The sequence below is a fragment of the Toxotes jaculatrix genome, chromosome 6, assembly GCF_017976425.1.
Source record: "Toxotes jaculatrix isolate fToxJac2 chromosome 6, fToxJac2.pri, whole genome shotgun sequence".
Taxonomy (NCBI): Eukaryota; Metazoa; Chordata; class Actinopteri; family Toxotidae; genus Toxotes; species Toxotes jaculatrix.
Window position 1 is genome coordinate 25439627 of NC_054399.1, and position 13843 is coordinate 25453469.

A 13843-nucleotide genomic window follows, 5' to 3' on the forward strand; every position below is an offset into this window, starting at 1 on the left:
TTACCCAGGTGTTGCTTTTACTTTTGCATTGGCCGCCCACTGTAAATGTTGGCAGTGAACACGCTCTAACAGTGTGCTGTTGTCTCCCTCTGTCCTCTGACTGAAGAGGTGAATCATTGTTCAGACTTCTGAATGAGCGGCAGTCAGGTGGTAAGACCATTCGGTCCCCATGTACTGCTGACTGAGGCTGCAAGCTTTTGTATTAGTTTGGTAGTTGTTATGGATTATTTTATATATGGTGACCTAACAATGTAGGTACAGACAATGAAAATGTGTGTTGTTACAGTGCCTGCACCTGGTACGCAGCATGTGCACTAAAATCTGCTTTAAAGGGTCTTTGTGTAGCATTGTTGTCAACAAATGCAGTCTTACCAAAAAGCTCTGTGTGTGTCTTTGATGCATTTGCAAAGCTCAACAGTTTATAGCCAGCATTGTTTATATTTGTTTGCTAGCTAGCAGCCCTGTTCTGCTGGAAGATTGCTGCATTTATTCACATGTAACCATTACTATCAACTAAATAGAACACAGTGTCAGCACGAATGTGTATTGTTGTGTGCGCATGCACATTAAGGTTGTGACAAATGCCATTCACAGTCTCCTAAAGCCTAAGACAAGGCCTCCAAACAGTTTGATTGTTTGGCATTTCAGAACCTAAATATATTCAGTTTACTGTCAAATGAGATAAAAGATTTTTAGTGTCTGTACAGTGGTACTATCTACTGTATAGACACTAAGAGAGAAACTGTGTGAAACTTATGACATGTTTGGGTAAAATTGTTTATAGCACGATATGACCTTTAATGTTCAACAGTAGCACTGGTTTTCAAAGCGTTTTCCAAGATACTATTGTTGTCAGTTTTGTCTTATGTCCTCTAACCTAATTCAGAGTCCTCTAACTGAGTCTTGTCTCTTTTTGTTGCAGCTTCTCAGCCCATGGTACAAGGCCCTGACTGAACATACTGGTGGTGCATACATACTTACTACTGTGGTGAGTGATCTACAGCCAGGCTGGGCTGTGAAATGTTTCTACCTGCCTCTTTACACAATAGGTCACGCAGAGTTTGTTTTCTGAGCTTTGGTATGAAAATGTGAAATATTCATAACTCTAAAAAGACAAGGCAACCTGGACTTTGTAGGTTGTCCTTTCATATTACTGGTTTTTGAATAACTTGTAATTAGGTCCTTACTGATGGTTGGTTTGAACATCTTCCTTTCAGAAAACCTACACCCTTAGTGATGTTCCCACTAAATCCCTGTCTTATATCACATTTGCATTTTGAATTGCTTTTATTATGTGTTATTTGTGAGCAACGTCTTTATCTGAGTTACTGGGCAGTTGCTAGCAAACAAATTATAAGTTTTCCATTGGTGTTACCTTATCTTCCAGTCAGAGGAATGTAGCAGATATGAGGTTACTCTACAGAAGTGTCACGTTGCAGGGACACAGAAAGTAAACAGCTGAGGAAATTTCAAAATAATGTCCTATCTGCTGTGCAGTGTACTTGTTGCTAGGCCAGGTCAGACTTCCATACAGGCTCTGGCGAGCTGCTGGCAACTGTTGTAGGGCTGCAGTGATTATTTTCATTATTGATTAACCTGTAATTTTTTTTTTTTTTTTTTTGATAAATCAACTAATTATTTGGTCCATAAAATTAAAAAAGCCCATCACGATTTTTCCCAAGTTGATATATTCTGATGTTCTGATGCACAAAAAGTAATATGTGGTTTAATATCACAGACAGCACTGAAAACCAGCAAAGATTCACTGTTGAGTTGTTGGAACTTGTGAATTTTTGGCATTTTTGCTTAAAAACGTACTCCAGTTGCTTCAGTTGACTGTCAGAATAGTTCCTGGTTAATTTTCTGTAGATTGACTTATTGATTCACTGACAAATCGTTTTATCTCTCTACTGTTGATTTTGCTTATCTCCATTCTAGTCCATAAAGTGCATCAGGCTATGGGAGCTGTTCGAGGTTGGAATTCGTTTGCGTTTGTGAGTCCTCTAAAGGGTCTCGGTGCATTCGTTTTGGTCTACCCCCAACATAGATCTGGAAATGCCCAAAGCTGATGGACAGTCTGTATTACATAAGTAGCATTGTTAGTGCCAGTTGCCAGTGCTTGCCCACACTCTGACCACATTTCCCATAAACCCTTTGCCCTCAGTACCCCCCCTCCCCCACGAGTATCCTATTTTACTGAGGAAAACAAACATATTGGACATGAGTTTATTTTCACTCTTTTAGCCATCTGTGATTGCCAGACGTTTGACAGCTTCACGTTGATTTCCATTGGAAGAAGGGCGCACTCTTCCTGTTTTTTACCGTTTAAGAGTCCAGCAGATTTCCTGTGAGGTCTACACACCAGCACACAATGTTAAATGCCGGATAGGACCGGTGGAAGCGATCAGCCTCCTTGGTGACGCTTATGTTTGTTTACGTTTCGATACCCGAGGACATTCTGCCTGACTTGCTGACATTGTTCCTTTGGTTCTCTGGCTGAACCCGAGATGCTTTGCTGTGACAGCTACGCTCCTGCTGTCACCCATTTTGGCAACTAGCTGTGTTAATATCAGGTCAGTCTTATTGGAGGGCTTTGTTTTTGTTGCTGTAGAGCCCTCAGCCCTTCTTGCTTATTTCATTCATGCTGAAATATTTCAGCGCTGTAGTACTATCATCCAGCGTATATGTGTTATTTACATAAATAGCTTATAAGCACTCATGCATGATTCCCATTTTTACACCAGTCAGCACCAGAAACCAAGAACAAAGTCATTTTGTATATAGCACAGGAAATGTTTTTCTACTGTGATATTAATGTGTAACAGCCGGAGGTTTTATTTGGGGAAAACGAACAGTGATGTCAGAGGAGCATACTGTTCTCATGAATGTGTGTGATGTTGTGTGATTTTATTGTATTGTTTTTGTGTTGAGGATGGCATGTAGCTCAGCCTGCTGTGGTCTTACAGAGCAGCTCTGTTCTGAGCAGTTACTGACTTTGAATCAGAGCTCTTTAGGCCCAGAGTTAAGAAACTTTTCACCAGCAACTTCACACTAAGTCCTTGTGTTGTTTCACAAGTGTAAAATGTGACCTCAGGAGCAAGACATAATTACACAAATGGACGTAACAGATTCTTGACTTTCCTGCTACTGTTTTTAGGAGAAAGTTGGCAGGGTGTCAGACCTTACTAAATTATGAAGAGTCTTAAGAAAACATGGTGTCTGTGTTTTGCACTTTTATTGACGCAGTTTATGGAACAGTGTGTTGCTCACACAAGGCTGTTGTATGAAACAAGAGAAGAAAGAAGTCTTTGTTTTAAAATGATTCAGCCCACAGTATTGATTCAGTGCCTCAGTTTCCCTAGAAATTAGCGTGTATGCCCCCATTCTCAAAATACACCACAAATATTCACACTTCTCACACTTCTCCTCTAGTGTGTCCTAAAAGAAGCCAAAATTTCCACACCAAAGCAAAGGGCTTGTCCTTGGTTAACCCTGATGTTCAAAACCCTTTGAGTCTAAGAGAGCAAAAGAATTGGAGAGGAATGAAGAGAGAGAAAGTGAGCTGGTTAAATACGGATAAGGCCTGGGCGATAGATCGTGGGATTAGGCCTGTCACTGCTCGGTTTTCATCCCTAGCAGAGATACAAAAATATATATCTTGCAGCTTAGTTCAGGCCCTTGAATGATTTTCATCATTTATATTTGAATTTTTGTTGAGTTATAATACTTAAATAAGTGATTAGTCAGATTTGATAGTGCTAACTCACTCACACCTCTAACAATCCAACTAAACTCTGGTCTCACCATAAGCTGCCTCAAACATATCTGCTTTCGCAGTATCTTGCTATCTTCAACTTGCATTTTTTTGTTTGTTTAAGGTTATGTTTTGGAGAATGTTGACATGCAAATTTGCGGTTAAGAATGGTTTGCAGGCAGTTTTGAGACAGGATTCGCACATTCAAGTTGGTTGGCTAAAAGGTGGCCAAAAATGGCAAAATTGACTAACAAACAAAAGCCTCACACACGGCAGGGCTCCAAATAAAACATAGAAATAAGCTGGCAGAGCTGTTGTCACTGTCCAGGACTGGCAGGTCAGATTTTTCATAGCCACCTTGTTTTGTAAATTAACTTCTTGTACATGAATCATTCGTTTGACACACAAATTCTATGGCAAGTCTATGAGCAGTGCTAAAAATAAGCACATTTGTTCTGCACTGTATTAAAGTAGCGTGGTGCACTGGCAGGTCATTGGGTACTTACATAGGTAATGGAGTTTACCACGTCTTATTCTAACCCAAGACTCCAGCTTGCTCACACCTACCCCCAGCTGTCAATAAATTGGCTCATCCTGTTTGTCTGTCGCACTGCCTCCACAGTCTGTTACTGGAAATAGATGCTCGCCTGGTTCTTAGGTAATGGTATGTGGATTAACAGCTTACTACAATGAAATCACCCAAAACAGCAGAAAACTAAGGCTTTAATCTGGGATGTCCCCAAAGCATAAGGCTCATACAAACACTGCACACTGAATAAATTCACTAGCATCTCTAATTAGTGTTGAGATGTTGCACTTGTCGATAAATTAAAAATCACTAAAATTGTATGAATTCCAAGTCTAAAATATTAGAGAGATATTTTGTGATATGCTGATGCTTTGGTGATTTACGTTTAATAATTTGTATCATTGTGCTGGAGTCAGTTGATGTCCATGGTCAGATGATGGTCATGAGTTAATTAACTTCTTGATTAGATCATAGATTTAAGCCTTTCTAGCTGTAGTTGTAGTTTATAATTTATAGTATTTTATGTTCTCAGTGATTGGAGTGTTTTATCACAGATACACGTCTCACTCTTGACTTTTGGTCCCCTGTACCACAGTGGTTTTACTCTGCTGCAAATGTCCACCCGCACCTGTTTTGCTGTAGTCAGTGTGATGTCCAGTACCACTGTGAGATTTGCAAAGCAAGCGGTAACCAAGACCTCGACCTGATGTGTTCATCAGACTCGACCTGCTAAAGGGATTCTTAAAGTGATTGGGTGATGACTTGGACAAGATCTTCTAATCCAAGCCAGCGCGGCAGCTCGCTGTGAGATAACCACCACTGATTCAGTGGCCCTCAATGACCTGCTGCATTCAGATGGACACGAGGTGCCTAGAGCAGGTTTAACTGCCCGTCAAGGCCAACATGCTACCATCTGTCACCGACAGCTAGCTAGACTCACTGACCTCACATAGGCCATGTGAGGCAGAGCTAGGCTTGCCAATGCAATCTGTCGCTCCAGGAGACCAGTAACCCTGGAGGGGAGCAAGAGCCACATGCAGATTGTGGTTCATTTCTGTTGTCATTGCTCCTTAAACAACTGCACGATTGTTTTTTTTTTTTTTATAAAAGCCCCTTGGAGTTTACAGTGCTGTCATTAAGTATTTATGCTTAAAGTTATGAGCGTGCACAAGGAGTGTGTGTTTTTCACTTGGTGTTTTGTACATCAGTTCCAGGATCAGTGTCACTTGCCTCAGTCAGTTTCAACAACACTAAATGGGATGAGTATTGTTTTCATTCTGCTAACATCATCATTGTTGTTAGTTACATTCCTCACAATGCAACTAAACCACCATCAGTTCAGTTCAACATTCATTCATTTTGATGGTGCAGATCAGTGTTTTGCACCTTTGCAGTTCTTCTGTCAGGCTTTTATTTACTGCATTACCATGGATTACTACAGGCTGACAGTAAACCATCTCTGGCCTTTTTTTCCCCCCAACCTTTTTTGTCTGCTTGTGGCAACAGTATAAGTGAGAATCTATTTTCCATGCGGGACTGTAACTGGAGACAGAAATATTTGGATGCATTTTGGAGTGAGAGACACTGAAAAATATCAGTTTGCCATAAACCGTTCCATCCCCCACTGCCTGAATTTCTTTCAGCTACTCTCTGAAAATAGACCCAAACTGTCTGGTCTCAGGCAGAGCCTTTAAATAGGAATAAGCCCAATTTCCACCCGCAGAGGAGAATCAGAGCAGGAGCCATCATAGCTTGGGCCTCCTTATATATTGATGCAAGAAAGCCTTCAAAGAATATGGCACCTAAATGGTGAATATTATCCCAGACTGGGAGAAACAAGAACGCACATGATGCAGTGTGTGTGTGTGTCTTCGCAGTTTCAAAGGGTCGTCTCACACAGTCAGCGTTAACAAAATAAAAGTACTCAGGCTGTTTAAATAAAGTCAGCAGCTTCTTAGCACAACCAAGGCCTTAATGGTAAAATGGCAAAATGATCATTCACATACTATTCCTAATACCAGTAAACACAAAAAATTAGAAGGGTTGTTCCACATATTCTCTGGATGATGTACAAATCACACTCCTAAAGAACCCTCTCTGTCAATATATGCACAGGATTTCAATTATGTATGTCTTGTAGAACCTGACCAGCTCTGGACTTTTGCAGCCTGATATCAATATTTGAATTTTTAAAAAATCTGATAATGATATATTAGCCAACGCTCCTTTGGCTTCAGCAAAGTATAGCATGGATGTCCACTTAAAAATCAGTTTTAGCACATACTGAGCAAACAAGTCCGCACATTAATTCATCTGCGTCTGCTGTTTGCGTTTTGACGAGACACCAGCTTATGGGCAGACTGCTGGCTGGTTAACATTAGCTACCCAGCAGGCAGAGAAAGAGTAGAATCCACAAACTGGTCCATGGACTCCTGTGGCTTCATCTCTCGTAAAAAAAAAAAAGAAATAACGACTCGTTAGCAAATCTATCCAGAGTTTAAGTCAGTGCTCTAAGTCTTTTTGCAGTCTGTCACTCTTATAGCTACGACTGTCAGACTCACTATGAGGTAGCAAGAGCAAGCTAAACCTGGAGTCATTACGATCCTGTAAACCATGCCAGGTGGGCAGCGTAACTATTCATGTTACTGTTTCACAGTGAATACTTTATACACACTATGAGGGAAATAAATCAAATTTTAAAAAATTAATCTGATATATCCCAGCCCACTGAAGAGTTAACTTAGCAGAATAATGTGTTAGCAGCATTTCGTAGTATTTTGCAGTGGCTGTAATTTGTACGAGCAGCGACTGTGTTTGGCCCTGTAGGCTACTTGAGAGAAGCTGGTTGGTTGTGTGCTATGATGAGCACGCACACAAGTTCATACAGCTAAATTATTTACAGGGATTTGTGATGTCTCATTGTTTGTGTGCACAGTTTGACTCCAATGCAATGCAATGTAGAGGCAGTGAAAACAAGCGCCCCTTGCGCTTGCCTAGAATAAAATTGCGTTGCGTTCAGTTAGGCTTTAATGTGTGCACAAACATCACCCGCACGTTATCACTGCTGTTTTTCTTGCTAACAAAAAAAGAAATGACTGCATATTGATAAGGAGTTGTAATATTTTTATCACACCTCTTAGAGTGAGGCTGAAGCCTTTGATTGGATGTTTCATTAGGCTGTTTTGAGTGAATGAATTATGTATGCCAGCTGATAACCCAAGGCAAATATGATTTACTTCACATTTATATTGATTTCACATTGTGAGGGACAGACCCTCCCCGATTCTCATCAGTGTGATTTCACTCTTGCTTTCTCAGTAACATATCACAGCTTGGAAACAGGTTATGTGCTGCATGACTATAATTGCCATGTCCTGATTTTCCTTTGGTGCTGATTGTCTTTGTGGGTCCCTCCGTCCCTCCCTCCCTTCCTCTCTTGTTGAGCTGTGACTTAAGATTTACTGTATGGGCTAGTTTGCCACTGGCAGCAGTCAGTGGCAAACTGGGGAGAGAGAGAGAGTGAGAGCCAGAGGGAGAGAGAGGAGGGAAGAAATGCAGAGACAGAAATTCCCATCTCTTCTCCCATCCCCCCTCTATTCTCTCACACTGTCAACACAGAGGATCCTGGCTGCAGCTGGTGGCTCCACAGTGCCACTGCAGTGGGATGGTGGTGGAGGGAATTACATGTGGCTGTTAACAAACCTGAGGTCCTCCAGAGGCACTGCTGCTGTCAGATGGGATTTAAACAGAGGCTCTGAATGATCTGCAGGTCATCATTTCAACCAGACACAACATCAGTGATTTTACTTAACACTCCGTCTCCTTTTCTGCTATAAGTGGATTATTTAAATCAGCTGTTGCTGTGTTTGGTTCAGATAAATTCCTGTTCGTTCTGTTGCCTAAATGCACTTGGAACTGGCCATCACAGAACATTAAATAAAATTTAGAGTTACTGAAATTCATCCTGACTAATGTCTAGATAAATAGACTGTCTAGAAACTCCATGTGTCTGAGATTCACGCTCTCAAATACCAATACCATGACTACTGAAAATTTTTGAAATACGATGATTTGTCTTCGAATAGAAATAATCTTAATCCATTCGACAGTTTGCTCATTTAAGATATTCAAAACTTCAATATGTGGAAGTCTAACATTTCTGACTCTTCTGGTAATTGTTTAATGAAGAATACACTTTGGAAAATAGCAGTACACGCTGCTGCACCTCACCTCTCACACCGGGAATCCCGGGATTTTCATACCTTGAAAATTGCTGTTATCACCCAAAAAAAAAAAATCTACAAATAGATACTGATCATTAAAATGGAAGTCTTCATGTCCAGTTATGACTCCACAAATTTTATAATGTTACTAATGGAAGCTCAAATTCAGAAAAAACAAAGTGTCTTAATTAGAACTGCTGAAATGTGAGCATTGGGCCTTAAAGTTGTGTGTCTTTGTAGTGTGGGTGCGGTTGTTTTAAATTACAGGGCATAATTGTACATCGTACATTCTATTGAGTGATTTAAGCCTGTAGCAAGCTACAGACACGTTGTAAAACCATGTGTCAAGCCTTCCTGCCTTCGAGCCGGTTAGCTGGTAGCCCAGACACACACAGACAGACAGACAAGTCAAGTCAAGTCAAGTCAAGTGATTGACTAATAGATCAATAGAGAGGAAGGAAGAATTTGTGAGATATGCCTTAGGCCTTAGAACGAGAGCTTACCGCCCTGTTTTGTCTCCTTGTGGTTTTCTAGTTAACAATTTGTCACACACTTTTGAACATGTTGTCCATGAGCCCAGAATGACTCTGCAACCATCTTTCTTTTGCCTGGTTTTTCCCATGCGCAGTAATAGTAGGACGAAGTGGGACGAATAATAATAATATTATGAATAATAATAGTAGGATGAAGAATAGTAGCTGCTTTTTAACAGCTGCCAGCTCAACTGTAAAATGTCAGTTGTATCAGTTTCGGTGCAGAGTTTCTGTCCTTTGATGTAAATGTCACTATATAACTAGAGTTATGTGAGATGAATTTGGTTAAATGTGAGTTGTTGATTGTTAAGGCGTGTTAGTTTGATGTGAAATTGTATTGGACAGCATCACGTTAAAATAGTTTTGTGATATTTCACACGTAATGCAGTGTAGTACAACATTACAACCAATTGTCTCAAAAACTGCACTGTATTACAGTGTAAAGATTTTTATTTTTCTGTTCACTTTATGTGTCTATTTCTGTAGAGGTGTGACTAGAGATGTCAAGATGTGAGTATCAGAGCCAGTCACTGAGCATACTCTCAGACAGTTTATTTTTGCTCTGCTCTTATATTTTCAACAGTGAGCGTTGTACATTTATGCCATAGACACACAGTAACCACACAGTGCAGGGGTGTTGCATGTTTTGAAGTTAGCAGGCCGCTGCAGTGTTTGCAGTATGGAGCTGTTGTAAACTGGAAGTGAAAGCAGCCCGACAGCTGCTTATGATTTAGTAATAGGCCTAATTTAGAGTACAGCATGTCTGCAATGCCAGGGTGGTAGTAACAGCTCATGTCAGCATGACAGAGTTTTGCCAGTTAGCACCGGGCTGCTATCGTAGCAGTGAAAGTCTTAGTCAAGGTGGTTTGCATTATTTTGTCTGTGCACTGTACATTTGACCCTCAGAACAATCTGCTCACTGACAGCTGTCTCCATGGAAAACACACTCCACTCTCACTAGAGACAGCGTGGTCCAGGCACAGATAAGTGTCTACTTAGAGCCAACATGCCAGAGAACAGCATCACCTCTTCTTCTGCTGTCTTGGCCACAGGGTTGTTGCTGTCTCCTGAGTCATGAGCAGATCCCCAAACAACTCAGCCACGGCAGCCTTATTCTCCAATGAAGGTGATGCAACTGGCTCTGAGTCAGCTGCCTCGGTCTTTATTGTGGCTTTGGTTGTTGTTTTTGCTCTGTCTTGACTAGAGTACACAGGATTAGCAAAACTGTCAGTCTAAACTAATCATCTCCTCTTATTACCTGTGTGAAATTCTACAGTTTGTTGACCAGTATTTGTTGACACTGCCTGATCCTGAGCACCCCCACCCCCGGTTTGTTAGTCTGGTGCTAAGGCCATGGGTCATGCTAAACGTTTTCCTGTGCCAGACAACGAAAATCTAACGTCCTGGGAAATGAAATGTAACCTAGTGCTCACAGTACCCAGGAGACAGTATTTCATCCACTTAAATGCCATTAAATGCACAGAAAGCCTGCTTCTCCTGGGAGAGGGGGGCTGCAGACACTGAGCTCCAGGCATTACATGGCTGATTATTCTCAGGGGAAATGGGCTTTGAGCTGGTCCTTATTTGGAATCAGCTCTCTGGCTCTCTGAGTGTTTTTAAAGTTGTAGTTCTTAATCCTTTTGGTTTATGAAACCGCAGACAAAAGCAATGTTGAATCATGATCCCCCGCCGTGTGCTTGAATCCACATGCAAGAAGTCATGAGAGATGAGGCATCACAGTCCTGGAGGTTTCTTTCATTCTCGTATTTTCCAGTTTGTAGTGGATTGGAAGCCAAATTAGTGCATTTAAAGATAAATAAGTGGTCAGGTGGAGCAGGAGCAGCTCGGCGCGCAGGCTTTACCTGAAGGAGCGAAATACTATATGTTAACACAAGAGAAGTTCAGTGTTCTTGGGTTAAGGAACTGCTGAGGACTTTGGTGTTACAAAAATCTCCAATTGACTTACCTTCTGGAAAGTATATGTACCACACACCAGCATACAGCCAGCATGTGGTTGGTTCATGTGGGAAACACAGATGACAGAGTGTAAGCTCATCAAAATGTTGTAGCATTTCAACAGCAATGTACCTCATGTATTATGGCAGTATTTACTGTCAACCTGCTCCCCACTGAAACCGGAAAATTCCAACCCATTTCAACCTACTATTAACATCTGATCAGTAGTTGGATGCTGGGTAATGACAGGCAGAGGTAGCTAATTGCATCTGTTGGCTACATTTTGGTAGCCTTGTTAGAAAGGCTAATCTTACTTGCGGATGTTCAAACTGAAAACAACCGTGCTTCAAACGAGACTAGGTCAAAAACTGGCATATGGCTGGATCTTATATGGTCAGTTTGGGAAACTGAGGACACCACTGTAAACAGCTGCTTCCAAAGGAAAGTCATCATGTCGTATTTGCCTTCTGCCTAGTATGAGCTGGTTTCAGCCCTTTATGTGTTTGCTTCTCTTTTTCTCTCCGTCCTCACATATACAGTGATTTCATACAGCTGAATTCCCAATAAAGCTGTTCTGATTTACATGGTTTTCTGTTTCTGTTGTCAGACAACAAAACAAGTATGAAACAGTGACTGAAACACAGCCCATTAAGATACATGTTAACCAGCTGTCACTTTCAAGCCATTTCCAAGCTGCTCCTAAAATCCTGATTTTATAACGAGTGTCATCTGCCAAAATCACCACACACATAAGTTACAGACCCCAGCTCTGCTGTGATTTCAGCTATATCTACTTGTAAAATGATCAGAGTGAAAGTTAGAAGCTCAGCAACACTGAGAGAACTCTCTTTGCTAGTATTGCCTAATTAAAAGTACCTAGGTTTTGTCCAAAAAGTTGCCAGATATCTTTTTTTCTGTTAAGAAAGTCCCTAAAAGGGGCTGAAAATTTAGTAAATCAAGCTACAAAGATGCTGAGTTGGCAACGCTGCCTGTAAAGCCCCCCGATGATGTAATATAAACTGCTCACACCAATTCACTTTGAAAAAGCAACGGCCTATGGGGAAACTCCAACACTTGAATGGTGTAACTTTGTCACTTAGTCAGTCAGTTAGCGTCAGACATTTGTGTTTATAGGGATGGCCCTGTTGTCATGGTCCAGCCAAAAATGCAGAGGAGTTTGGTTGGTGGGGATGTGTTGCTGCTACTGGTGAGACGATGAAATACGATCCAGTCTGAGTGAAAAATCCACAAGCTTAAAGGCTTGAAGGCTGATACCAAAACACTGCACAGCGGTTTATAATACTGGAAACTTATCAAAACAATAATCATTTTATCTTCTTTTGTGACAGTTGTGATATAACCGTAAACTGTGGATGGTTCAGATTTTACAGTGTTAGTGTGCAGAGTTATTCGAGAACCTTGCTGGTAGTAGTGTTAGCTCAGCGGCCTCGTAACCCTCTGCCAGTTCCCTCTACAGTAACCTGAAATGATGCTTCTGTGTGGGCTCTGCTTTTATTGTCTTTGCTGAGAAAGGGCGTGTGCAGAGCTTCTGTCTAGTCTTGCTTGCGATGGCAGGAAGAGGTGGAGTTAGGTGACTTTTCAAGTTGTTGGGTAGACTTTTTTTTTTAATTTGAAGAATGTGTTCACACACATTGGATTTACACCTGGCTGAGATCAGGTCACAGTGCAAGCCAAACTACCCCCAGACGTAATCTGGCCAATCCATTCTGTGTACATTTACATCTGCAGTAACGCACATTTTCTGAGCCCAGCAGCTGTTTCTGTTTCTCCACAGTCTCTGCAGTGGCCAGTTATCTTGGCTGAAACTGAAACAGGTTGATGGTGAAAACTGCTGACGCTCTGATGTTCAGACTTCAAGAAACTTGTCTTTATTCTACCGTGGTTACATTTATTGTGTCTGTGTGTCATCTTTGTTGAGCAGCAGTGTTGATGGTGAGTATTTCCCTCCACTGATGTACCCCCCCCCCCCCCCCTCTCTCTCTCTGTCTCTCTGTTTTTCAGGTTAGGTGTGTGCGTGCTGACCTCATGGTGTAACAGGAGTAAAGATGAGCATTAGCAGTGATGAGGTCAACTTCCTGGTCTACAGATACCTACAGGAGTCAGGTATCCTCTGGAGTCCTTACATTCAGCACGTCTGCATTTTTCTTATTTAAAATGTTCAGCCGCTGCTCTGCTGAATCAGCTGTGATTGCATTAGAGCACACTGTTATATGGGGATTAACATATTGGTAGTTCAGGTTTATTAGTGGTTAGCTTTCCTGCCAACCTGCTTCTTACACCCAGTGTCTTTTTGTTTTTCATTTTTTTGGTCAGACTGTGAACATCAGCTGGCAGCATCATGTTGAAAGCAGTTATGTTATTAATTAACCAAACAATGTTTTGGTTTGAAAGTATGGAAGGTCCAAATTATAAGCCCATGAGTCATTACTCCTGCAAGACAAATCTGATCTGTGGAAAACTTAAGAAACCTCTGAATAACTGCAATAGAAGTATGTCCCACAGGCACCTGAAAGCTGCATGTTAGTTTGTTATATCAGCTTGGTCTTTGTGTATACACAACACAGTGGGTGTGGGTCAGCTTGTTGTATGAAAGGCAGAACATAGTGAAGAGAAGATAAACGGCACTGAACCCATACGTAGATGGCCTTGGCATGTTTTCACACTGTGCCTTTTTCATAGATGTCTGCCTTTTTAAAACTGGGTCTGTGCTCAGCTGGTACAGTTTGTGAAATTGTTCTTTTGACTTTCATAAACTCTTCAGTGCGACGTAGATCCTGTTCTCACCATCTGCAGCCAGTCGCTGAACATGAGTTTGGTCATTTTGAGT

At 41.3% G+C, this 13843-nt stretch overlaps 1 protein-coding gene across 2 annotated transcripts in view; it reads left to right on the top strand.

The window, feature by feature from the left end:
* The window catches only part of LOC121183023 (F-box-like/WD repeat-containing protein TBL1XR1), a 38731-nt gene that overhangs the window by 14982 nt on the left and 9906 nt on the right, over positions 1 to 13843 (top strand). For both annotated transcript variants that reach the window (XM_041039798.1, XM_041039799.1), the window contains exons 2-3: positions 923 to 988; positions 13018 to 13119. In XM_041039798.1, the coding sequence (XP_040895732.1) occupies positions 13062 to 13119 (58 nt within the window). In that variant the 5' untranslated portion in view covers positions 923 to 988; positions 13018 to 13061. The remainder of the gene's footprint in view (positions 1 to 922; positions 989 to 13017; positions 13120 to 13843) is intronic.